This window comes from Physeter macrocephalus, chromosome 7, assembly GCF_002837175.3.
Source record: "Physeter macrocephalus isolate SW-GA chromosome 7, ASM283717v5, whole genome shotgun sequence".
Taxonomy (NCBI): domain Eukaryota; kingdom Metazoa; phylum Chordata; class Mammalia; order Artiodactyla; family Physeteridae; genus Physeter; species Physeter macrocephalus.
The window spans coordinates 143,438,206-143,463,322 of NC_041220.1; the positions used below are offsets into that span (position 1 = coordinate 143,438,206).

Sequence of the window (25,117 nt, forward strand, 5' to 3'; positions counted from 1 at the left end):
CTCACAGACACAGAGTCACCCTCTCTCAGGTGTCCACCACCCCGGCTGCTCCTTCTCGGCTTTTTCCTGGCTCTTCCCATCTCCCCAAACTCACATGAGGGAGGGCCTCTGCTCTCATCTCAGGGCCCGGCTCCGCTGGACTCGCGGGCCTCTGGCTGGACCAGGCCCTGCCGCCCGGCTCCATCTCTCCCACCACCAGCGGCAGCACATCCCGCGACAATCCACCGTCTCCCAGAGGCGAGCACGGCCTGTCCACCAGCCTCTCTCGGCTGCTCGGGTCACCTTACACGCAAGTCCCTGCAAAGTCTCGTACATTACAAGACTTTCTCTCCCTTCTCTGAACAACAGCATCTGTTTGAGGGAGACACGTTGGCCTGAAGCAATCTCGATTAATGCTGGTTTTAGATACTGATAGAGGTCACTCATCTAAAAGAAACAGGTTTTTAAAAGGCAAACAAAGCCAGATTTAGTATTTATTCCTGGGGGAATGACCTGAAGATTTTTAAAGAGCAAGACAGTAAGTGGCTACATAATGACGACCACAAATGTACAGTCACAAAACAATGAAAAAACCCAATTGCCCTAATATCAATGGCTGTTTGTGGCTTGTGCTACATTTCCAGTGAAAGCGTCATACACAAATTCCAAAAGTGCTGTATCTCCACCAGCTCAGACAGAAAGAAGCACAGGTGACTCTGGAAAACTGGCAGTGACTCACAAATTAGCTCCAAAATGTGTAAGAAAATGCAAAAGGCCTGGAATAAGCAAAACCCTCCTGAGACTACACAACCAGATCTCTGAACGCACGACAGAACGACAGTAATGACGACACAAGGTGCTGATCCAATGACAAAGAGACCAATGGAACAGAAGCTGGAAGCCAGAAACAGACCCACGAATATACGATTACCTGATAAAGGTGCTGCTTCCTTTCAGTGGGGAGAGGATCGCCTTTTCAGTAAATGGAGCTGGATCAACTGGGTCCCAGAGGGGAAAAATGAATCTTGTCCCCTAACTCACATCGTACACAAATATCAGCTCCAGATAATCAGAGTTTTCGATGCAAAAGATAAAACAATGACGGCTTTACCTTCATGAGCTTGGGAAGGGCAATGCCTGCTCTAAAAGGATATAAAAAGCATCACAGAAAGGGAAAATGATAAATTGGATGATACAAAGATTAAAAACTTTTGGTCATCAAAAGAGACCACAAAGAGGGCTTCCCTGGTGGCGCAGTGGTTAAGAATCCGCCTGCCAATGCAGGGGACATAGGTTCGAACCCTGGTCCAGGAAGATCCCACATGCCGCGGAGCAACTAAGCCCATGCGCCACAACTACTGAGCCTGCGCTCTAGAGCTCGTGAGCCACAACTACTGAGCCCACGTGCCACAACTACTGAAGCCCGTGCGCCTAGAGCCCGTGCTCCGCAACAAGAGAAGCCACCACAGTGAGAAGCCTGCGCACCGCAACGAAGAGTAGCCCCTGCTCGCTGCAACTAGAGAAAGCCTGCACACAGCAACGAAGACCCAACGTGGCCAAAAATAAATAAATTAAAAAAAAAAAAAAAAAGGGAGATCACGAAGAGAATGAACAGGTAAGCTGTGGGGGAGCTCACCTGAATACATAAATCCAATGTCAGAATCATTTCCAGGATCTATTTTTCAAATTTCCTACATACCAATAAGGAAAGGTAGATGATCTAGCAGGAAAATGGGCAGAAGTCTTGCATGAGCACTGAGTTGAAGAGACAGAGATTAGAATTAAGCCAGGCCAGGCTGGAATTTGCAGGTGCCAGGAGGAAAGCTAGTGAAGAAAGTGCTCCAATACATCTCAAAAGAGACCCCTGGAGTCTGTTGCTGAATTCTAAGCTGTGGGCACACGGGGTGAAACCCATGAGGCCAGGCAAAGAACAGCTGGGAGCTGCAGGATGAACGTTCCCAGAACTCACACAGGGTTGTGAGATTTCTGAGTCCCCACTAGCTCTGGTTGAACGCCTGGCCTTCAAAGGAGACCCCACATGTGTCAGGCTTAAGTAGTGGGGCTAAACTAGCTTACAGTGAAAGCTACTTTAGATTTGCCCTAGAAAAAAAAAGCCTAAAAACAAGCCTCAAAGGGGCCAAGCCAAGCCCCAAGTAGCTTAACTGCCAGTTAAAACAAACCCCTATACTCTTCAAGGGAAGACAACAAAATCCTGTACCCAGTCGAAAATCACTAGACATGTGAAGATGCAGAAATGTGACCCACGACCAGGAGAAAAATTAGGCAGTAGAACAGACCCAGGAGTGACAGAAAGGATAAGTCAGAAGACAGGGATTTGAAAACACTTAAAGATGTTGTAAACACGCTCTAGAGTTTAAAGGAAAGTGTGAGTATATGAGGAGAGAAGTGAAGGGTTCTAAAAGATCCAAAAGGAACTTCTAAAGATGAAAAATAAACCTCTGAAATGAATAGTCCACAGGATGGAATTAACAGCATATTAAACACTGTAAAAGAATAGATCAGTGAACTTAAACACAGAACAAAAGAAACTATGAAACATGAAGCATATGGAGGAAAAAAAAAAAAAAAAAAAGACAAAATGAACAAGTCTCAGTGGCCTGTAGGAAAAACCCAAGTCCCCAGAGTGGGAGAGGGGTAAACGATATCTGACACTCAACACGCCCCAAATGGCAGACACACAACAAAACCAACCCAAGACTCATCATAATTAAGTTGCTGAAAACCAGCGAGAGAGAAAATCTTACAAGCTGCGAAGGCAGGCCCAAAGGCATCTACTTTCTCTTCTGAGTTTTCCTAATCTGCATAAAAGCTGCTTAGGTAGAGCTCTTGCCAAAAGCCACTGAGCCATCCCCAACCTCAAGGTCGACTTCTAGACCTTTCCCCTCAATTATTTTGGCCAATCAGATTTTCAACCCAATCTATGTAATACTTTCTCTGAGCAACTTTATACATACATTTCTCCTGAGCATGAATCTAATACAATTTTCAAACCATTTGGCAAGTCCTTAGGTAAAAAGCTTCAAGCATTTAAAACAATATTAATTATTTTAGTAAACTCTTCATTGAAGTGTAATACATACCAAAAAAGGGCACAGATCACGAGTGAACACTCGTGTAAGAGGCAGCATGCGGGCTCCGGCGGGAGCCGCCTCAGGGTGGCCGCCCCCCGCCAGGGCGCACGGCTTACTAGGCCACAGCCCTCACACTGCCCTTCATGCTACGGCTTCCTAAGAGACGCCTGCCCCCCAAGAATCAAACTCATCGATCCCCTTGGAGAGGAAGGGTACACACCTGCTTCCAGGTAGGGCCTCTGGGGGGAGGACGAGGAACGGACACAGCAGGGTCACAAAGGGGACCTCCACAGTGACTGCAGGGCTTTGGAAGAAAGTCCTCAGGCAAATATGCCCAAATGTTAGCCGGCGTGACTTCTAGGAGGAAGGTATGTGGTCACTGGTTTATTACTTGTGAACTTCTGTTTGCTTGAAAAAAGTTTCACAGTATAAATAATTACTAATAAAAACTCTCTCCAAATATCTTGTAGAACTGGAAAGAAATCAGCACACTGGAAAGAATCTTGGCAGAAATGAAGTCTCCATCCTTCCAAAAACTAAAATCCAAGTCTGACTAGTGTTTACAAAATACTTAGTACTTCGTACCCTATAAATACACTATGTAACTCTGGGGATAATTTTTAGGTTCAAAGCAAGCCATAAGGAATGTCACAATATATTAAACCAAAATAAAGACTTCTGGTTAAAACAACCCCCCTCACACAGCAAATTACAAATTAACATTCCATCTCTACTAGTTAGCAAACATTTTTGAAAATGTGCAATTAGGCTGCACTGTTCTTCTGATGAGGAAAATATGACTTCACCAGAATTCTGTACAAATACCCATGACACCACTCTGAAACCTTTACATTTCTCCTTCTCTTTCGTAATTTTACAGGATGCAAATTCATTGCCAAAAATACTAGAGATTATAGTACCTAATATTTTATTTTTAAAGATTTTTTTTGATGTGGACCAATTTTAAAGTCTTTATTGAATTTGTTACAATATTGCTTCTGTTTCATGTTTTGGTTTTTTGGCCACGAGACATGTGGGATCTTAGCTCCCCGACCAGGGATCGAACCCACACCCCCTGCACTGGAAGGCGAAGTCTTAACCACTGGACCGCCAGGGAAGACCCAATACCTAGTATTTTAAAGAAGGGTGCCGTTTAACTCCCTCAATTAACAGGCACGTAACCCTCACCGCCCGGCAGCTGCTGTAAGAGCCCCGGAAGCGGCCTGACGCGCAGGGCCCATTCCCGCACCGCGACCCCACCAGGCGGGCAGAGAAGGTGCCATCAGGCCTCGAGAAAAGACAAGGCACAGACAGAGAGAGGACGGCGGCCTGTGAGCTTCCCTCCCTGGCCGCGGAGCGCACGGTGTGAGCGGATTGGGGGCGGGCGGCCAGCCAAGGAGCTGCCTGGGGGAGTCAGCTCTTTCCAGAGAATGACCAAGTCAGCAGGGGTTTTTCTGTGCCTTGATGTATTCTCTCACACAGGACGGTGCTAAAGGAGAGACCCTCTGAACCCCAAGCACCTGAAGCAGTAAGAGTCCCCTCTGGAAACCAAAGTTTACTGTGAACGTAAAGCGCGAGGGAAAGAGAGCCGAGAGGCAGACCTGGATGGAGGGCTGAGGGTTGGACTTAGGCGAGAGGCGGGAGGGGTCCCAAGGCCGGAGGCGGGGAATGAGGACCCTCGGCTGGAGCTGACCCAGCTGACCCTGCTCACCGTGGCTCCCCGGGTGTCCAGCAGGGTCACGGAGCAGGCAGAACTGGGGAGACGTGGCCCCACAGCCACGCCCACTGAGCTGCGCTCAGCCCCGGCCAGGTGTGTACTGACGTTTGGGAGAAGAGCCCTGGTGGGCCCTGGAAAGCGATCTGCTGGGCCTGAGACCGCTCACCACCCAGCACCTGGAGGAGCGCATGGAGAGGACTGGAAGCTCTAGTCTGCGACCACCTACTTTCCTCTTTCGTTCCCTACCGAAAGTTATTTCAGAACAAGACAAAGCAAACCGGCACGCGGCAGCTCCCCAGGTAAGTATGGGCAAAGTGAAGAAGAGCCACGGACTCTCCTTTGCCCACGTCCAGCACAGGCAGGGGCGGAGTAGGGGGATTAAAAATCAGCCACAAACTTAGCAAAAGCAACCAAAAAAGGTGGCACAGTCTGATGCCACAAGCTTCAAACAAGAAAAAGAGAAAAGAGAAAGAAGCCAAGAAAAGAGAAAAAATAAAAACGTTTTCACAGGTTCTGAGTCTGACCCATCCCTGAGTCCCCAGCAGGTGTCCTGGGGAAGGAAGGTGCACCGACAAAATAGGGAAGGTCAAGAATACACCCTTGTGGGTAGAGCCCGACTAGTACTGAGGGTGTCAGCTCAGGCAGGAAGGACACGGGAGCTCAGCACTGTGGTCTCTCTGGGCTCAAGAATGTCAGTGCCAGAAAGCACAGTGATAAGGGCCATGGGGACTGCTGACGTCCATAGATGGGAGGATGACGTGACAGATGGGCAAATGGGTGGGTGGGTGGGTGGATGGATGGATGGATGGATGGGTAGGTAGATGGATGTGTAGATGAGTGGGCGGACGGAGGAAAGAAGGTATAGAATATGCAAAAAGCAAACACAAAGTCTGGTCTGGAAGAAAACACAGCCTAAAAAACTCTAGAAATTCTTCATGTTCTATGAGAGAAAGGGGAGAAAGCACCGTTGATGAAACAAATTGAGGACAAAATCAATACTATTACAAAATGAATAAAAAGTTTAAAAAAGGCAAGATATGTCTGAAAAATCAAATTAATAACATAGAAAAAAACCTTTTACAACTAAATTGCCTTTGAGTATAACCGACTGACTTTCTCAAAGAAGCAGAAGAGAACACTCTTGGGCTCTTAGAAACCTCCCTGGTGAGTGAGAGTAAAGAGGCTGAGGGTCTGAACTGCTTAATGGTGGCCATGGGGTCAGAATTCCTTCCGAAGATTTGCAAAACTATCTGATAAAGGATTAACAAACATAGTATACAAGGAGCTCAGACAGCGCAAAACCAAAAACCCAAATAACCAGGTTAAAAAATGGGCAAAAGACCTGAGGTGAATATATACTTTGACACAGAAGACATACAGATGGCCAACAGGTACGTGAAAAGATGCTCAACGTCACTGATCTCAAGGAAATGCAAACCAAAACCACAATGAGAGGTCACCTCACACCCATTACTCGACAGTCCTGTCTATTATCAAAGAGACAAGAGATAAGTGCTGGAGAGGGTGTGGAGAAAAGGAAACCCTCCTACACTGTTGGTGGGAATGTAAATTGCTGTAGCTGCTGTGGAAAACAGTATGGGGGGTCCTCAAAACAATTAAAACTAGAACTACCATATGATCCAGAAACTCCATTCCTGGTTATTCATCCAGATGAAACAGGATCTCAAAAGATATATGCATCACTATGTTCACTGCAGCATTATTCACAACAGTCAAGATACGGAAACAAGTTAAGTGCCCACGGAGGAATGGATAAGGAAATTATGGTGTGTGTATATATATATCTATATTACATATAATGGAATATTATTCAGTCTTTAAAAAAAAGAAGGAACTCCTGCCTTTGCAACACCATAGATGAATCTGGAGGACATGCTAAATGAAATAAGCCAGACACAGAAAGACAAAAACGGTATGATCTCACTTCTATGTGGGATCTCAAATAGTCAAATTCATAGAAGCAGGGAGTAGAATGGTGGTTGCCAGGGACTGGGGGGAGGGGGACATGGGGAGACGTGGGTCAAGGTATGGAAAGTCTCAGCTGGGAGATGAGTAAGAACAGCACGGGGACCGTAATCGTAGTGTTTTGTACACCTGACGTTTGAGAAGAGAGTCGAGCTCAGTGTTCTCACCACACACACAAAAGGTGCCTGTGTGAGGTGACAATGTGTATGTATATCAAAATATCACATCATATACCTTAAACACATACAATTTTTTTTATCAGTTATACCTCAATAAAGCTGGAAGAAAGAAAAATAAAATAATTTTTTAAAGGGAGAAAGAAAAAAAGAAAGCCTTGTGTAGGAAGCGGTTACTGGTATCAGAAGTGAGTCTGAACGACACGCACGGTGGGTACGGAGCACGACCTAGGGCGCTGACCTCACCTATAACCGGTTTCGCTTTGGCGGCGTCTCACAGCCCGGGTTCATGACGCGGTCCTGGTCACTAAAGGACCATTGGCTCGACACCACATACTCAGCTGCTCTCCACGTCGCCTCTAACTACCGACGCCCCTGACCTGCCGGCACAGCTCGCAGCTGCCAGTGACAACGGAACTAAGCAGCAAGCGCAGAGCCTCCGCCAGACCCCCGTCCCCCTCTCCCAGTACTGAGCCCCAGGACTGAGCTGGCTCAGGCAAGGCCCAGAGTTTACGGAGCCAACGTCAGTGCCCCGCGCTGGTGACACCCAGGCTCGGTGGCCAGGGCTCCTCAGCTGCCAGGTGACAAGGAGCCCCACCGCTCGGACTTCCCTGTCACTTCCTAACCTGCCAATCCCCTTCCTGATGCCCTATCGCTTGGCTGAAGTTGTACTTCGTTGGAAAGGGGCAGACGGAGAAAAGCAGGGCAGAGAGTAGATATAAAATCAAAGGCCGTCTCCATTCAGAAAACAAACAACAATTAAAGAATGCATGTCTTTCATCTCAGATATTATTTCTGATTTCAAAAGGTCCCGGTTTTTATGTTAGAACAATAATCAGAAATATTACAAAGTACTGCTTGTTAATTTATGGCAACAGCGTTTAAAATCTACTTCAAAACGATCTGTCTTTGTTAATCAGAGGTAATACACGGCAGTTTCTGGAGAAAGACAAAAGAAACTGCACACGTGTCCCCGTGGACACTGGGTCCTTGGGCCTCGGATGCAGAAGCATCCTCAGAGGGCCTGGCCACACCCCACGAGTCCAGCAGACAGCTCTGCTGCTGTATGTTATAGAATGGGATTCTACTAAGCTTGCTTGCTTGTTTTTTGAGAGGGTTTCACTAAGAAGGAAAAACTGTGAAAGCCGCCGCCCTAAGGGCCTAACGCAGGTCTTAGCCCCGAGGCCCTGGCTGCTGTCGGCCATACTGTAAATGCCCGAATTCAATATTGACTTGACAAACACCTCCCGTGCCATCGCTGCGCTGAAGCCACCGCGTGAAGGTCACTGTCCACTGGGTGGAGCGAGCAGACAAGCCAGTGACACCGATAAATGAGTAAAATGACGGGACCTCGTCAGCAGTGTCGGAAGGAGATGAAGCCTGGGCTGACACTCGGGTGAAGGCCGGGGTGGTCAGCGCAGGGCTCCGGCGGGCGCTGCCCCAGGCCGGGGAGACCACGCTGGCAGCGGACAGCTCTGTGCGAGCCCACCGAGACCCCACGCGCCTGAGGGGCCACGGGAGACCAGGGGAGGAAGCCTGTCAGCCCGGGAGGCGGAGCGAACCGTGAGGGGCGGAGTTTAGGCGGAGGAAGTGGGAGGGGCCGGGATGCAGTGGGGCAGAGACCCTGGGGCCGCAGCGTGCTTGCGGAGAAAGAGGGAGGTTGGAAAGGCTAGGTTGCTGTGTGTATGAAGCAGCCGGAGAGGACGTGCCCCGGACCCCAGGAGCCAGAGCCGCGTCCCCCATGGTCACAGCCCGACACGTGCCTGCAGATGCAGGCGTTTATTCGAAAGCTCCCTAATGCCCCAACTTCCCAACCTCAAAGGGCGGGTCCAGTATCGGCAGAGACAGCCTGGCCCTTCCAGGGTGTGGGAGCTGGGTGGGAGGGGAAGTCCTGGCGAAGCTGCTTGGTACTACAAAGTAAAAAAGAAAGAAAATACGAGAGTAAACTTTTATTACAATAAAGCTGCCTTGTGCCAAACCCCAGGTTCAGGGACCGGAAGGCTCTCTCCCCTCCGCACGGGAAGGCCTTACGAAGCCACCAAGCTACGGCCACCAGCTCCCCAGGGTTCCGTTCCCACGCTGGGGGATTGGGTGTGAATACGAGTTTGGATAATTTGCCACAAGGCAGATCATTGCATTTTTAAGCCTCTCTCACGTGCTAGGATGTTCTTCCTTTTCTTGAGGTAGAATCTGCCTCCCTGGACTCACTCCTGGTCCTGGTCTGCCCTCCACAGAGACTGACCTCTAATCCTTCCTTCACAGGGTGGTCTCTGGCTTTGGGCCACACTCTCCTGAGAAATCGAAAAGACACACTTCTGGTTGACAAAGATTGCGAAAACAGCATTGTCCAACTTCCTTAAAATAAAGCCACAAAACTAACTATATGGTGAGAACACACATAATACAAGTATACAGTGTGAAATGAGTCCAGATGATCTCACCGACAAGGTTAACTGAACACAGAATATTTCTGAGTGATGATTTATTAGTCACCCAAACTAGGCCGGATGACTAGGTGGAGGCCGCGCAGCTTGTGAAAAGGCTGCTCCCCAAAGCCGGTCCTGAGTCACTGCAGGACTCGTTTCCCAGAGAAACAGTTTGTTCCTGGAGCTCCCAGGCCCCCAGGAGCCGGAATCTCCTGCTCAGCACAAACATGAAACGTCTCTGTGGACACACGTTCTGAGTTTGTGCCTGGATCCTCTCACCAGCCCCCGACCGCGGATGGGGTAAGGTGACCCCAGGAAGCAGGTGTAAGGAACTGGAGGGTCCAGGGCTGAGGTGGGGAGCAGGAAACCGTGAGCCTGGCTCTGCAGTGAGGCAGACCTCAGAGCCTGGGTCCCAGCCTCTTAACTTGGTGTCTATGTGACCCTCTTTCTGCCTGGGTGCTTTTAGATGGCAGAATATAATACATACCTCCTGGAACTAACATGCAAAATAAATGAGATCACTTTTTCTCCTTATTTGTAGTCAGAAAAGAAATTGAAGATGGAAAATAATAAAAGCATGAAAAAACTCAATAGGACGCATATAACTGTCTGGTGCAGTCCCTGAAACTGAAGGCGTGCTCAAGAAATAGCGACCTTGCCCCCTCCCTGCTCTGCTGCAGGGGGGACTCGTGAGGGAGGGGCCCATCCTGAGTGGCACGGGGCCTGAGGCAGGAAGAGAAGGCGGGAGCCGGGGGTGGGGAGCCCCAGCAGGGCAGGGGAACCACTGCCACCAGCCAGGACACCACTTCCTTAGAAAGGACACAGGGCTGTGAGTCTGGGGCTTCCCGCACTTGAGAAGTTTAGCTTTTCAAAAATTGTAAAATGAAGTATATAATAAAACTCCCCGGGGTTCCTGCCTCTACCACTGACAGAAGAAAACTTTAGAGATGGACAAAGCTTAATAATTATGATTAAACTGAACATATTAAATAAACTTCTCAAATGTATAAATTTCCTGCAGGGATGAATGCCTTCTACCAGAAAAGATAAATGAGAGCACAGGAGAAAGGCTGACATGAACAGAATACTGTAAAAACCACTCCCTTGTATCCTGGATTTGGTTGCAGCTCCTACTTCCTTTCATTAAGGAAGCCTTTCCCACCCCTATAGCTTCAGGTGGTTAAAGGACGTGATTATTGCTGTGCATAAGACAGGTAACACAGTTCCTTTCATTAAAGAAATGAATCCCCAGACACAAACCTTAGGATCTGTCCGGTCTCAGCTTCAGGTGTCTGCACATTTCTTGTACTTCCCACAGCTGGACTGACCCCAGCCGGAGGAGGGTGACTGGCGTCACCTTCCAGGCCAAGCTCCCCCACATACCTGCCACCCTGTCTAAGGCTCATGACTGAAGTCTGTAGTTGCTGGACAATAGAAACGCTTGGTTTCTCTTTAACTTACAATAAAGAGGGTAACCTTGAACCCCGTGGCTCCCCAGCTCTGGCAGTACTTGGGACCCACAGCCAGCAAATAAATGAAAATAAAGTGCCGATACATTTTGACAAATTATAAAATTCAACTCTCAATAGACAGAACAGAGTAATTAAAAACAAGTAAAAAAAAAAAAAACAAACCTGTGAGCATAGGACTTTTATGAGTATTATAAGAAATAAGGAACATTTGGAAGAAAGCCTCCAAATCATTCTGAAGAGTTTTTAAAACTCACGGAACTAAAATGATAAGGGTTACATCGAGAAATATCTTAAGTGAAGTAGGACATCTCTGGCCATCTGCTTTTCGGGGAAGTCCCATTAAAAGAATCCCCTGAACAAAATCATTTAAAGGCAGAAAGAAAGCTTCCTCTTCATCCCACACCTCTCCAATTATCTACTAAACTTTTCCTAAGAAAGGGAAATTTAGCAACTGAGCGTCTCACCCGAATTTCCAGAATTGCTCAAATTCAGCAAGAGCTCTAAAACCTTCACTTGGTGGTTTACAAGCTAGTTCTACAAGGCGGGCAGCAGGTCTTTACTTGCTGCCACAGGAATGCAAGGGGATGGGCGAGGGTGCTGTCACACCGAGCACGTCCCTGCAATAAACCACTTCCAAAACACTGGGAGGAATGGAGAGCTGCCCCCAAATTGGCCCCGACTAAACCCTCTCCCCCACCCAGGGATGCAGAAAGGCCAAGAAAACATCGTTACGAGTGAGCCAACGGCAAATGCACTCCACATTTGAAAACTTCGTTAAAAATAATAAAAATATACATCAGAAATTGTGACTTACCACCATCAGACACAGTTGCAGACTGAAAGAAAAGAGAGAGAGACATGAGTTAATTGGGCCTCATGACAGGTCAGGAGATAGCGCGTCCACGCGAGGGGCAGAAGCTGGCTCTGGCCGTCCCCGTTCTGGGAGCGGGTGTCCGGGAGAGCAGCCGCCTCACTGGGGCACGTCCCTGCGCTTCCTGGGCGAGCCGGGGAGCAGGCCGGGCGGAAGCAGCCCGTCTCCACGTGGGGGCAAATCCCAGCACGTTTCACATCACCGTCTTAGTAACAAGCTCGGTGAGAAGAGCGTTACAAACTTCGGTCTGACCAGCCCGGCTGGAGTCCGTGAGGCACACCCACGTCCAGGAGGCAGGCGCCCTGCCCACCGTCCGTCCAGGGCCAGGCGCTGCCCTGGGCACATCACAGCCCTGCTCGGCCCGCGCAGGGGCGAAAGCGCCCCGGTGGTAGCAGAGTGGGGGCCGGCCCACGGCCAGCCCCGACCGCCAGGCCCAGCCACCCTGAGCAGACAGATGGGGACAGGCCAGGACTGGAGGGAGGAGGCCGTCGAGGGAGGCCCCGGAACGACAGGCGGGCTGGGCTCCCAAAGAGCTCTGAGCAATCCCCCGATGGGGACAGCTGCGCGAGACGCCCCTGGGGACCCACCTGCGGGTCAGCAGTTCTGAGGCTGCAACCCAGGGAAGGTCAGCCACCCGGGACATGGAGGGAGAGGGCTCGGAGCAGGAGTCGGGAAAGGGAAAAGCTGGGCGGGGGCAGGAGAGGCTGTCGGTGGCACAGACACCAGGGAGCCTTCACCGCGGGAAGGGGAGCGGGTTCAGTGCAGGGCAACCTGCTGCCTTGTTGACGTGTCCTGGTCACAGCACAGGCACAGCTCCGAGGGCAGCGGGCAGGCAGGGCCCCAAGGCAGGGACGGGGGCCAGCGGGCCGTCGGTGCGGTGCCGGGCGCCGGGGCGGGCGTGCTGCCCTCTGCGTCTTCGCCCAGCGTGGGGCTGGGCGCAAGGAAACCTCCCGGCCACGCCCTAGGAATAAACCCACTGCAGAACCCCCAGGCCTCGCACGCCTTCCTCTCTGCAGAGAGAAGGGAGACTGGAGTGCATGGCGTGGGGAGTGAACGGGGAGCCCCTCCCCAAGTCCTGGGCCTCCCCAACAAGCAGAGGTCATGTTTTAGGACCCCTAAGGCCAAAGCCAAACGAGTGAGGACAGAGGTGCCCCAGATGAGCCGCTTCCAGTGGAAGCCCCATCCCCCCGGGGGAGAGAAAGCATGTATTTGTGGCCGAATTTTGAAAAGAGCCACCACGTCAACTGCATCCCCTACGCACTGTTTGGCCCTCCCGTCGCCAGCGCCAGGGCCCCCCAGACCTTGCCTCCTGGGCTTCACGGAAGACAGGGGACCCTCTTGGTCGCAGCCCCTCGCCTTGTGGGACTTACACCTACCCTCCTGCCCCCAAGAGTCTGTCCTCTGACAGCGAGAGGAAGAGGCTTCCTGACGGTTTTAGGGTGGGGCTCGTCAGCGTTTCACACCATCGTGAGTCCTCGGCCAGAAATACTCTGGAACTATAACCTGGTTCCTCATCCGTATATCTTTCAATAGTAAAAGCACAGGCTATTGCGGGTCCAGCTTTTAAACCTTCATCTTGCCAGACAGGCAGGCAACGAGCAGGCCCCAGCGAGCCGCCAGCCCTCTCCTGCCAAGGGTTTGGTTTTCACCGGAGAAGCGTGGGGTGAGCCTCCTTCCCAGGGCGGACGGGCGCGCTGCGGGGAGCCGTCCTGACCGTGCTCACGGTAAATCACCTACGATCGCGTTGTAAATTAAACAGCATCCAAGGCAAATTACTCCCTTGAGATTACGAGAAGAAAATCTGCAAGGCCATACACAAAAGCAGAAATACTATCGATAATAATTTTGAAAAATAAGTCATAAAATGCAAAATCCACGAATGTGAAGGACGTGGCTCACTTCATGTTACACTCATGACTAAAACTGAAGTCTCAGGCTTTAGCAGACTGAACAGAATGCGCTAAGAAATCTCACACGTATCCGCAAAATGAACTGAACTCAGGATCCCGGAGACGGGAGTGTTCCTGAAGCCAAGAAGGAGGGGGCAGCTGAGTGCGGGCAGCCCGCGGGGAGGCGGGGTGGGTGAGGAGCGAGGGCACGGCGAGCAGGGCGGGCTCAGCGCATCTGAAGAGGCTCCAGCTGGGGGGTCGCCAGACTCCAGCGTGGGGGGCCCTCTGGTGCGGTGGGAACAGATCCAGGTCAAGTTCCCCAAACGTGCTTTTAGAGCAGTCTTAGATTTATAGACACACTGTGAAGCTCGCACAGAAACAAACATGCTTTCTAACACGCTGCCGCTCCACAGAAGCAAGGGGAGCCCCTGAGGGAGGAGAGAGGGGGAAGGAACGGAGAGCAGCCGGCAGACGCCAAGGCCGCCAGGCGGGACGCAGGGCTGAGCGGAGCGTGTCCACTCACTCGGACGCTCCTGGGGCAAAGAGCCCCAGCTCCGGCAGCCACAAACACAAATCCTCCGGGAAGGCCCACAGGAGTTCCAGGAGCGTGAGCCTGCCCAGACGTGAGCTCACATTTCAAAAACCCCCCCAAACCCAGGGAAACCCCACCACGAGAGAGAACCAGCAGAAATAGCAATGAACAGAATCTCAGACGCTGGAAGGTTCTAATACAGATGTCAAATAACCATGAAACTGTGAAGAAATAAAAGTTGCAATAAGGAAAAGAGGAAGTAAGGTGGTAGATATGAAAAATAACCCAACAGAATGATTGACAATGAAAACTACAACTGTTGACATTAAACACTCAGTAGAGAGGTTAACAGAGATTAGAGGTTGAAGAGAAAATCTGGGGATCGGAAGACAGACCTGAAAGAAATCACACTGATGGCAGCACAGAGAGGAGGCACAGGAAACAAGCAGCAGAGACTAGGCTGCGCTGGGAGGGTGCACAGAGAGGGTGGAGGACGCACAGGAAGTCCTGGCCAGCCTGCAGCAGGGCCGGCGAAACCCCCTCAGGAGTGAGAGCTGCTCTGCAGATGGGTACCCGCTGCCCACGGGCCATCCCTCCGGGAACTTCTCCAGGATGCCCACCAGGAAGAGGCATCCTGGGTCCAAGCCTCAGTTGTTCAGCATTTTCCAGGAGGGACTCAAAAGTCTACAAGCCACGGCCTCAGATGATGTACTTCCTTCCCTTTCCCCACTTTGGGTAGCTGTGCCAAGAGTGCCTTCCAAGTACTAGGGGTCTGTGGAGCCACAGGCTGGTGGCCCCTGGGTGCAGAGGGTTCTCCCGGAGCGGCCGGATATCCCCGCCCACCCAAGGCCCTAAGCTCTGCACAGAAATCCTTCACGAGAGGCAAGTTCACGCTGGGATGGCTCCTGACACGAATCAATGCAGAAGGATCACCGGAACTAGGTACGCAGCCCTGCCTCGCCGTCTCCCACCTTCTCTGTTCACGACTTGTTATCCTGGCAACTGTTTCCATCCCAACCAGACGTCAATCTGAAAGTAAAGCTCTATGGAGACGCACTTTAATATCACCTGGACATAAAACTACTGTCCCCTCCAAGTTTCCGTACTTTTGGAGAAGTCGATGATGACTTCCTGACCAGATTACTTAATTTGCGAATAATGTATAATGATCATTAACCTAATTCTTCCGTTTACTATCTAATATTTATTCTATTTATAAGCACACACCTGGGAGTGACAGAGCTGGGCCATCACGGGAACCGATATGAGATATCCCCCAAAAGGGCCCACTGGATCCCTAGTCAGCATCTGATTCCTTGGCCGTTTTGAGAAGGATACGGAAGCAGGCTACAGAGCACATAGCAGGGGCTTCATTAACAGAGGAGGTGAGGATGAAAGAGGTGACACAGTGCAGCACGGGTGACAGGTGCTGTCACGGGAGGGGGCGGGGGAGGGGGCCAGTAACTGGCGTAGGGGCCGGTGAGACGGTGCAGGCAAGCAACCTGCCGACAACAGCCTTGGGGGAAAGGCAGGCAACCCCCAAATCGTTTCTGTTGACCTTGGGAATGACACGTCCAATTCTGACCAAATTACCCTTGTTAAGCCTGGCTTGCATTTTTCAAGCACGTCCTGGCTGACGGGGGAAGCATCCAAAATGGCAGAAATTCAGGAACTCCCATAGATAATATTCCCCAAGAACATCCCCCACACGGGGTAAGAAGGACTGACTGCAGCTCAACATGACTTTCAAAGTTAGGCATCCCCAAATCTCTTGGCATGCTTAGACCACTATAAACATTTTCACAAATTAAAACTTAACTCGCCTAACGTTTGTTCTGATACTCAGTATAATTTGTATCAACGTGTTTTCATTAGCCTGTACTTCTTGGCTTCTTCCCACATTCCCATATCGACACGCTATTCTTATAAAAAGGGCAGCTGCAGAAAACAAGCTGCCAGTTAAAAGGTGCCAGAAAGTGAGCATTTTTCTGTGCTTACAGTTTAAACACATACCAGAACTAAACAGCTCTAAAAAGGTCCATGATATGTCTCCAAGACTGGAGTTTACACTAACGTAAATACATTTGTTTTTAAAAACTTACAAAGTATTTTAGATATGTAATTTAAGTTCAAACAATCTCCATACCTCAGGTCAGCCTCTTAAACCTGATAGTTCAGTGTTAACTGATTTGGATCTATTCCCAGCAGGAAATGTGTCTGGACCACACATGTGCACGGATATTTTATTTTTAATTAATGTTTTGAACGTTTTAGATAATTTCTATGAAGAGTGCTATATGATTCTGGTTTATCAAGGCCGATTCTGTCAGTAACATTGGACAATAGCAGTTATGAGACTATATCATTTCCTAATTACACGATACATAGTAATATACAGATATATATTTTCAGTTTTGAGCTACTGACAAAATTTCCTACTTTGAACATAAGAAATATTAAATAACCATCTCTGGTTCTTAAAATAAGAGAGCAAAGGCTTGTAACTTGCCCAAACGTTTTGAAAAAAAGAGATAATCCCAATGATGAAAAGCCTTAAGAATCTAACAAATCAATTTGCATCTAATTTATATTTATTTGGCCTTTTAAAAGCTTGATCCTCTAAGTTGTTTTTTTTTTTTAATATTTATTTACTTGATTTTTATTTGGCTGCACCGGGTCTTAGTGGCGGCATGCCGGATCTTTAGCTGTGGCATGAGAACCCTTAGTTGCGGCATGCGGGATCTAGTTCCCTGACCAGGGATGGAACCCAGACCCCCTGCATTGGGAGCGCGGAGCCTTAGCCAATGGACCACCAGGGAAGTCCCGATCGTCTAAGTTTTAAAGTGACTGCTCGCTGGACGGAGCGCAGAAGAGAGCGGGTGGGGTGGGGCAGGAAGGCCCCAAGGGGCGGGATGGAGGGCCATCGGACTAGGGCTGGGGGGCCACTCTGCTGGTCCCACCCACACGCCAGCCCGCCCTCTGCCCCGAGAGCTCAAGGTCTTCACACCAGGCCACGACCCTCTAAGGAGCTATCAGATCAATTCAGTGGATCGTCAGCAGCGTTTGTGAAGAAATGAGATAAGATGGGCTAGAATAACGTGAAAGAAGAACACCACGAGTGCCCCGGGGTCTCCGCTGTCTTAGAGCCTGGCCTCAGAGCTGCGCGCCTGCGTGCACGCAAGCACACACCCCCCGCGTGCCCTGATGTGGCGCCCGTCCCCCGCGAGGGCTGTAGTCCTGGGGGGGGACATGGAGAGCACCTGTGCAAACATGGGGAAGCCGTGTCTGAGCAGCTCTGAGAGCAGAGAGGCAACCTCTCCCTCCCCTCGGCCTGGAGCACCCCACCTGGTCCCTAGCGCTCACCTGCAGCCTCACCTGGAGAGCCCACTACCCGGGCTACAGCTTCACCCACGTCTTCTCCAGGGAATCCTTCCACAGCCACGATGCCCAGTCCTCCGGTCACATACAGGACACAGGGATGACCTCCCACAGACCTCGAGGGGCCCGAACCAAAAGGGCAGTGCCTGCGCCCCAGGCCCAGCCAGGATCCACAGCATTGCACACACACGGGGCACACACACACCGCCCGCACTGTTCCTTCCCAGCAGTTTCAGCCAGAGATAGCTGGACACAAGGCTCACGTGCAGCAAGGGAGAGGCAAGCAGTTCCAGGTTCAAACCACGACTTCACAGCAGAGAGTCTCTGCGCTCCAGAGACGGTGGTGACAACAGGACGACAGCACCACAGGTGTGTTCAGTGCTGCCCAGTGACCAGCGGGGTGGCCGGACACAGGGCGGGCCGGGGCTCATCAGGCAGCTCACGGCGCTTCCTGCGAGGGGTGGGGGCGGGCAGTGGGGGGCCTGCAGTCGGAGGGCGCAGGGGCCCCGGCTCAGGATGCAATCTGCGTCTCCTGTGTGTGTGTGTGTGTGTGTGTGTGTGTGTGTGTGTCCCAAAGAGCTCTTCAATCTCCAGTAAAATCAGAAGAAACCGAAAACCCCCAGTCACAGCATTTTCCTAAGAATTTAACAGCCAGTATGTGCACTGTGCCCTTGGAGAAGGCTCAGATCATTCACTACAAAAACTTAAAAGCCCGAAGGAACACGGACGAGGTGGCACACGGGCGCCACACTAACGCTAGGGTTTTGGGGTGAGCATCCAACTTCACACGAGAACCCTCTGGCCTCACCGCCGAAACGAAGGCGAAGACCCCTTCCACGCTGGCCAGCGCGGCTGAAGAGAGACCCGCGTCCCCGCTGTGTAGACAGGGCGGGAAGTCTCAGAGGGTCGGGGACGACTTTCACGTCTGCATCCCTACAGGGCAGCCGGACCCCTGTAAGTCCAGGTAACGGAAGCACTGGCCTCCTGGGATGTCCTGGGCAGGAAGTGGCACTGAGTACAGCCTCAGACAAGCTCGCTCCCCGGGAGCTCCTTCTGGACAGACAGTCCACGGAATCCGAAGCCCCCTCTCTTCTGGACTTGGAGCCCAAACCCAGGACATGTTTGAAACGTTTTCTCATGGAGGCCGAGATGCAGCCACAGCTTGGAAACCTCTGCTCGGCGGAGCTGGGGCCCCTGCTCCCCAGGCGGGCCAGGGGCGGTGGCGGGGGGCGCCGGCCCCGGGGGTCAGGGAGCGTGGGAAGCGGGGAACGCACTGGGACGGCTTCCACTCACTCAACCAGACGCGCGTTCCTCCAGATGCGGGGTGCCTGCCACAAACCTGCAACCCAGGCGCTTGTGCGAGGGGCTGGAGATCAATCCAGAAGGTCAAGTCCCCGCCATCCCGGGGAGGCAGGTGTCCCGGAGCGCGTGGCACAGAAGGGGGCCGACGTGGGGCAGAGGGAGCAGGGCCCCCAGGGCCCCAGGCAGGAGAGCCAGCGGGCGAGGAGGTGTAAGGTCAGACAGGCTTGGAGGGTCTCGGAGGGTCGAGCCCAGGGGCCTGCTGACTGCAGGGCTCCGGGGTCGGGGACCCCGGCGGGAGCAGGGCTGGGCCCTTCCCCCAGGCCTCCCGCACGTCCTAAGGGACGCGTCTCCAGATCTGCAGAGGTGGGGCGGGGAGGGCAGCCTCGAAGTAGCAGCGAGACGCTGGGACGCAGACAGGCCCTGCTGTTTCAGGAGGAGGTGGGCCCAGCTTCCACACCTGCCAGATGAGAACCGCGTGCTCAGAGACGAGGAGAGAAGCGCTCACTGCGAGGACCCGGGAGAAAGGAGCCGCCTGCGGCCAAGCAAGCAAACAAGAGAAAGGAGGGACAGGACGCAGGGGAAGCCCAGGTCCAGGTGACCAACTTCTTACAGAAGAAAGGGAAGATGTGGACAAAAGGGAAGATAATCGTTTCCTTCAAGTGTACTAGGAGGCCTTCTTCTTCTACAGATAACAAGAATCAGAGCGTTAAAAAGGGAGAAGAGAATTTGTGCAGCCCACAGATCAAGTGGGGTACAGTGGACGGTCCTGGACAGACCGAAGCCACTGCCCCATGCAGTTTTCAGGTGAAGAGGCCTGGGGCAGAGCAGGCCTGAGCGACTGGGGTGCACCCAGCACGGCGGGATGCCCGCTGGCAAAGACCGCTGCACTCGCAGCCCGGTGCCACGCCGGCTCTGGTCAGGACCACCCAGGGAGGCAGGAGCAGGAGAAGCCGACGTCGGGGAGAGGCCAGTGAGCGCGTCAGCTCGCCTGAGCTAAAGGAACTCAGTCGGTTGAAGGGCTCCGTGACGGCCCATCAAGCTTCTCCTGGAGAGGTTCAGAGAGAGCGGCCAAGCGCCTCCGACACACCAGCCCACGGGAGGGCACGAGCTCAGATCTGCCCCTGCCCACGCCGCCCCCAGGCAGGAGAGGGCCAGCCGGGGTCCTGGTGTGTGCTCTGCAGGGAAGGAAGCAGCGGCCCACTCCCGGCCACCCCTGCACCTCCCTCTTCAGGCTCTCGCCTCCCCGGCACACGGAGCTGCCTTCCTCAAGGGCTCCTCCCTGGGACGTGCTGCTCAGCATCGCATGCCCTCAGCTGCGCCTGGACCGCGCCCTCCCCTCAGCGGGCGCCCGCAGCCCTGACCGCCGCCGCCACGCAGCCCGCCCGCTGCGGCTCGGCCTGCCACCCCCCTGCTCAGCCCCGCCCACAAAAGACTAGCTTACCGTTTTTCACAGGGCAGCCTTTGTTTTCCAATCCCAGCCAGAGCCCAGCGCACGCAGGGGTAAAGCCCTTGGTGTAGGCAAGCTCTCTCCCTGGGACTCCAGAGCCCAGCGGCGCCTGCCTGGGCAGCAGGAAGGCCCCCCGGAGCCGCCACAGCCGACTCCCCCAAAGGCCGCCCGAGCGCGACGCGGCAGAGCCTGTGCGCACGCGCGGGACCCACGGGGCTGAGCGCCCTCCCGGAGCAGCCGGGCCGCCGGGGCGGACGCCCAAGCAGGCCGCCCGTCTCCGCCCGGCGGCACTGGGTGCTGCGGACACGGACTGTGGGTCTGGCGCGGTGACAGCAGAGCGGGGACGCAGGGTCAGCTCGGCCGAGGCGGTGCCCACGGCGGTGCCCGGGGCCCCGGACCTCCCGGGGGGCTGCTCCCGCAGCCCAGAAGGCGGTGTGGAGCCTGCCGCTGGCTGCGGTGGCGCGGGGTCGCCGAGCTCTCCGGCCCGGCGCTCTGCCTGGCAGGGCTGCCTCGCCGGACGGCACGTGGCCAGTTCTGTCGCAGCCCTCCTGGGCCGCGGCCCGGCCACAGCGCGGAGCACCGCCGCAGCCCCCCACCCCAGTGAGCCGGTCAGACACGGCAGGGGCACTCGGGCGCCGCTCCAACGTCCGCAAGGGGGTCCAGAGAGGGAGCCACTAAGCTTTCCTTCTTCCCGCAACAATTTCTCGTGCTTCCTCAGTGCGATCTTACTAGCCCCTGAGGCTGTAACAGCCCATCGTGGTGCGGTTTAAATATGATGGATCGCGTTGTTTTGGCAAAGGGGCAGATACGTTTCAAAGTCTACTTATGTTGGACCTCATTCCTAAAAGATGGGGAAACCGACAGGTTCAATTGGCCAGTGAGGGCCTGGCGTTCCTGCCGGGTCCGCATCCATCAGCTTCCCAGCGCGCTTCTTAGATGGCTACGGGGGATGTCTCCTCTCAAGGCTCACGGGTTTTCTCCTCTCCAAGATGAAAGGTGCTACGAGAGACCCTGCGCCCTTCACAGGTCACGGCTGTCCTTGAGCACATCCACACTGTGGGCGGGGCCCTAGCGCTCCCGTGACACACCCACGGCAGAAATGGACAATCTGAGGCTCGGGGGAGGCACAGAGCTGGCAAGGGGAGGGCGGCCTTCCCACACGGGCCCCCGAGCCCTACTGCCCTTCACCCCGAGACGTCTCTCGCTAGGACTGACCTGGAGGCCACGGCGCTTTCTGCCCCCTTTCCCACCGGCCCGTGGGCAGAGCCGGCCAGACCCGGAGGACTGCACACTGCCCTACCACCTTCCAGCCCATTTCCTATTGCTTAAAATATGACCTTACCAACCAGATTTTGTTATTTGCTGGGTTCAGCATTTGCGAAATTTCAAAATGAATCCAAATCGTTTATGTAGGCAAGTAAAAGGCAGATTTCTAGTGATTTTTTTGTTTTCACTCAAAAAACATTTTCTAAAACTTGCTTCTATATACCACGGGAACGAAAATGCAGCCTACATATATGTACAAGTTAGTAACTGGTCAATTGGTGCATATATTGGACACAGTGTATCCAAAGTTCCCTCTTCCACCAGGACATGAAATGGAATGGACAGGAAACGTTAGTACTCCTGCAGAGAGGGCCAGAGGCCGGCAGGCAGCAAGCACTCCCGTAAACATCAAAGCCGCCAGCCCACCCTCTCAAGTGAGCTCTATCAGTACAAGGAGTTTTCAAAATACATAGTAAATATTTTTAAAATCTGCACTTCCTTCACAGGCATGACTCTTGGCCTGTCCAGCAGACCTACTTATATTTTCTATTTAAAGGGAACGATGCAGTCATTTTCCTAAACCCAACACCCAAACCAGTCACTTCTGAGCGAGTAGTTTCTCCTGCTGTTCTCTACAGAAGGCTCTAACTAGATATCAGGAGAACATTTTAAGATGAAACAACTCTCAGAAAAGAATGAATTTAAACTGGTACCCAGCAACTAGGAACAATCTTTTGTAAATAATTTAAATTTATTTTTGCCTTTACATCAACACAGCACAGCCACGAGAGGAAAGTAAAATTTATTCTTTTTATTTAATCTCAAATCTTCTGAAAACATTTTATAGTAAGTTCAACTCTACAAGCTTAGATACTAATCAATCATTCCATACGAGTGCCAGTAAGTAGTTCCCCATGTATATATATGAAGCAGAACCAGCTCATTACATTTTAAAATGCTAGATATATGCAACCAAATCACTTTGCTGTACACCCGAAACTAACACATTGTAAATCCATTTTAAAAAAGAAAACTATACTTCAATTTTAAACAAGAAAATGTTAGCTATAAAACGGTAATTTAAAGAGTAAGAAAAATTGTAATACAGGTATCTGGTCGAAATTGAATATCTCAACAAAATTAATTCACTCATCTTCAAAATCTATTAGAATCACTATGGTAAGGACAAGGAAACATGGATGCTGTCTGTAAGGCTGACTTAGAACGCGGGCAGCGTCCCCCCGAAAGGTTGGGGGGTACCCGCTGTGACCGACCCCCAACCCAGCCTTGCTCTGGGTGTCGGTCTGTGGTCCCAGAGCCAGGATTTTACCTCCACGGGACTCACTTCAGGCTCCATGATGCAGACACAAGAACGACATTTTCAAAGTTTACACTTAAAAGCTACCATTCTCTAAACAGGCTGAAAATAAAGCAGTAACCAAGATGCCAAGTTTCCTTAAAACAATTCCGTTTAAGTGACGAGAAACATCTGGAGTAGCTTACCTGCTGACTGTTTAAAACGTGAGTCTCCTTTGGCAACCCTTTTTCCAAATTCATCTTAAGACAGGAGAACTTCTGACCCGCACCAGGCACGCAGCTCTAAAACACACCATGCAGCCCCGCCGCACGCCTGTGCACGTCAGAAAGTTTAAAGACATTTCAGATGAAGTTCCATCCCGCTCCCTCTGTAACCCATGGCAACAGGACACTGCAGGAAGCTGTGGTTTGCCAGGGATTCAGACTCTATCTCAGTTGTCTCGTACAAAGAAAAAAAAAAAATCCGTTTACATAAATCACGCTGTGAGATCATTTTAAAAGTATTTCCTCTACCAAATCAGAAGAATAAACCTTCAGCTGATAGGGGTAATTGCTCAGTCAGTACAGCAGCTGCAGAGAATTTGTTTTTTAGCAGCGTGGTGCAGCGCGCCGCCTAATTACAGAGGCTGACGAGTCTATTATGAGCTCCACGTGCACGCGTGTGCAGGGCCAGCCCTGGGAACCTGCCGTGTTCCTGAGACCTGTCTCGGGGCCTCGGCCCCTGCTCCACGATCTGCTGTCTGCCTCCCAACACCTGACACAACCTGAACGCGAGGGGGCCATGGCAGGTCCTGGTTTTAAAAGGCAAGAAGGAAAGAAAAAGAAAACTGTTTCCAGAACCTAGGTATCACTGCAGAGCTACCTGCTAGCTTTCTGGACATTCAGAATAAACTGCTCTCCCCAAGGTGCTTCCCTGTCAAAACCTCTCCGCAGCAAGTGCCCGGGGTCTCATCTGAGGGGCTCCAGGAATGGCCCTCACTCCTGGCGTGTTAGACCGGGAGGACCTCGGCACGCATCCTGTCCAGGGCTGCGGGTGCAGTGGTGCCCATGGGCCAGCAGGCGGGGATGATGGCCTGGGGCTGGGGGTCAGGCTGCCAGCTGGAACGCACTGAGCCCACCTTTCTCTGTTTCCGTGGGAGAAACTCGCACACGGCCAGCGTGAGTGTCCTGTGCACGGGCAGAACTCTCAGAGATAATGAGCGGGCAGCTTCCTCAGACAGGCTTTCTCACACAATAAATGTACGGAAGCAGGAGAGGGGAAGGAGCAGAGGCTGCCACGGTCACCCTCTCGGTCACCACGGAGCACAGGGACAGGCCGATGGGGGACGCTGGGGGCTGTGATGAGCCAGCGAGGGGGGTGGGGGAGGGGAGAGGGAGCAGGAGGAGACCTCGGCCCAGGCTGGCGGACAGGGAGGGAGGGCTGTGGGGAGGGGCGGGGAGGGGGCTCGCAGCCCCGCCTCTCCCTGGGTGCAGCTGCCCCCGCCCTGCCCCGCCCCGGAAGGGGGTCTCCAGGACATAAGAAGCCACTCCTTCCAGCTCCCGGGGTCCCTGGATGCCCGCTTGGCCTGCAGGGGCTTCGAACCCTTTCCTTGGCAGGGCCCCATCTTTAAGGAAAGGGGGGGGCCCTTACAAACGAGGCCCTCTGGGCACACAGACGTCATGGCGGGAGGAGCTGTGAGGTACACGCTGCAGGCCTGCAGGGCTGAGACACGGGGCTAGACACAGCAACATCCTTTCCACTGCCCAGCCTCCTCTTCCAGCACGCAAACCTGCACACACGCACCCATCCACGTGCACACCTGCACACACACACCCATCCACGTGCACACCTGCACACACGCACACACACCCACGCCCATCCACGTGCACACCTGCACACACACACCCATCCACGTGCACACCTGCACACACGCACCCATCCACGTGCACACCTGCACACACACCCACGCCCATCCACGTGCACACCTGCACACACACACCCATCCACGTGCACACCTGCACACACGCACACACACCCATCCACGTGCACACCTGCACACACGCACACACACCCATCCACGTGCACACCTGCACACACGCACACACACCCATCCATGTGCACACCTGCACACACGCACACACCCATCCACGTGCACACCTGCACACACGCACACACACCCACGCCCATCCACGTGCACACCTGCACACACACACCCATCCACGTGCACACCTGCACACACGCACACACACCCACGCCCATCCACGTGCACACCTGCACACACACCCAT

General features: G+C 52.7%; 1 protein-coding gene across 4 annotated transcripts in view; it reads right to left on the minus strand.

The window, feature by feature from the left end:
* Positions 1-25,117, minus strand: part of RGS12 (regulator of G protein signaling 12) — a 200,486-nt gene that overhangs the window by 115,655 nt on the left and 59,714 nt on the right. For all 4 annotated transcript variants that reach the window (XM_055086242.1, XM_024119377.2, XM_028492398.1 and 1 more), the window contains exon 4: positions 11,663-11,684. In XM_055086242.1, the coding sequence (XP_054942217.1) occupies positions 11,663-11,684 (22 nt within the window). The remainder of the gene's footprint in view (positions 1-11,662; positions 11,685-25,117) is intronic.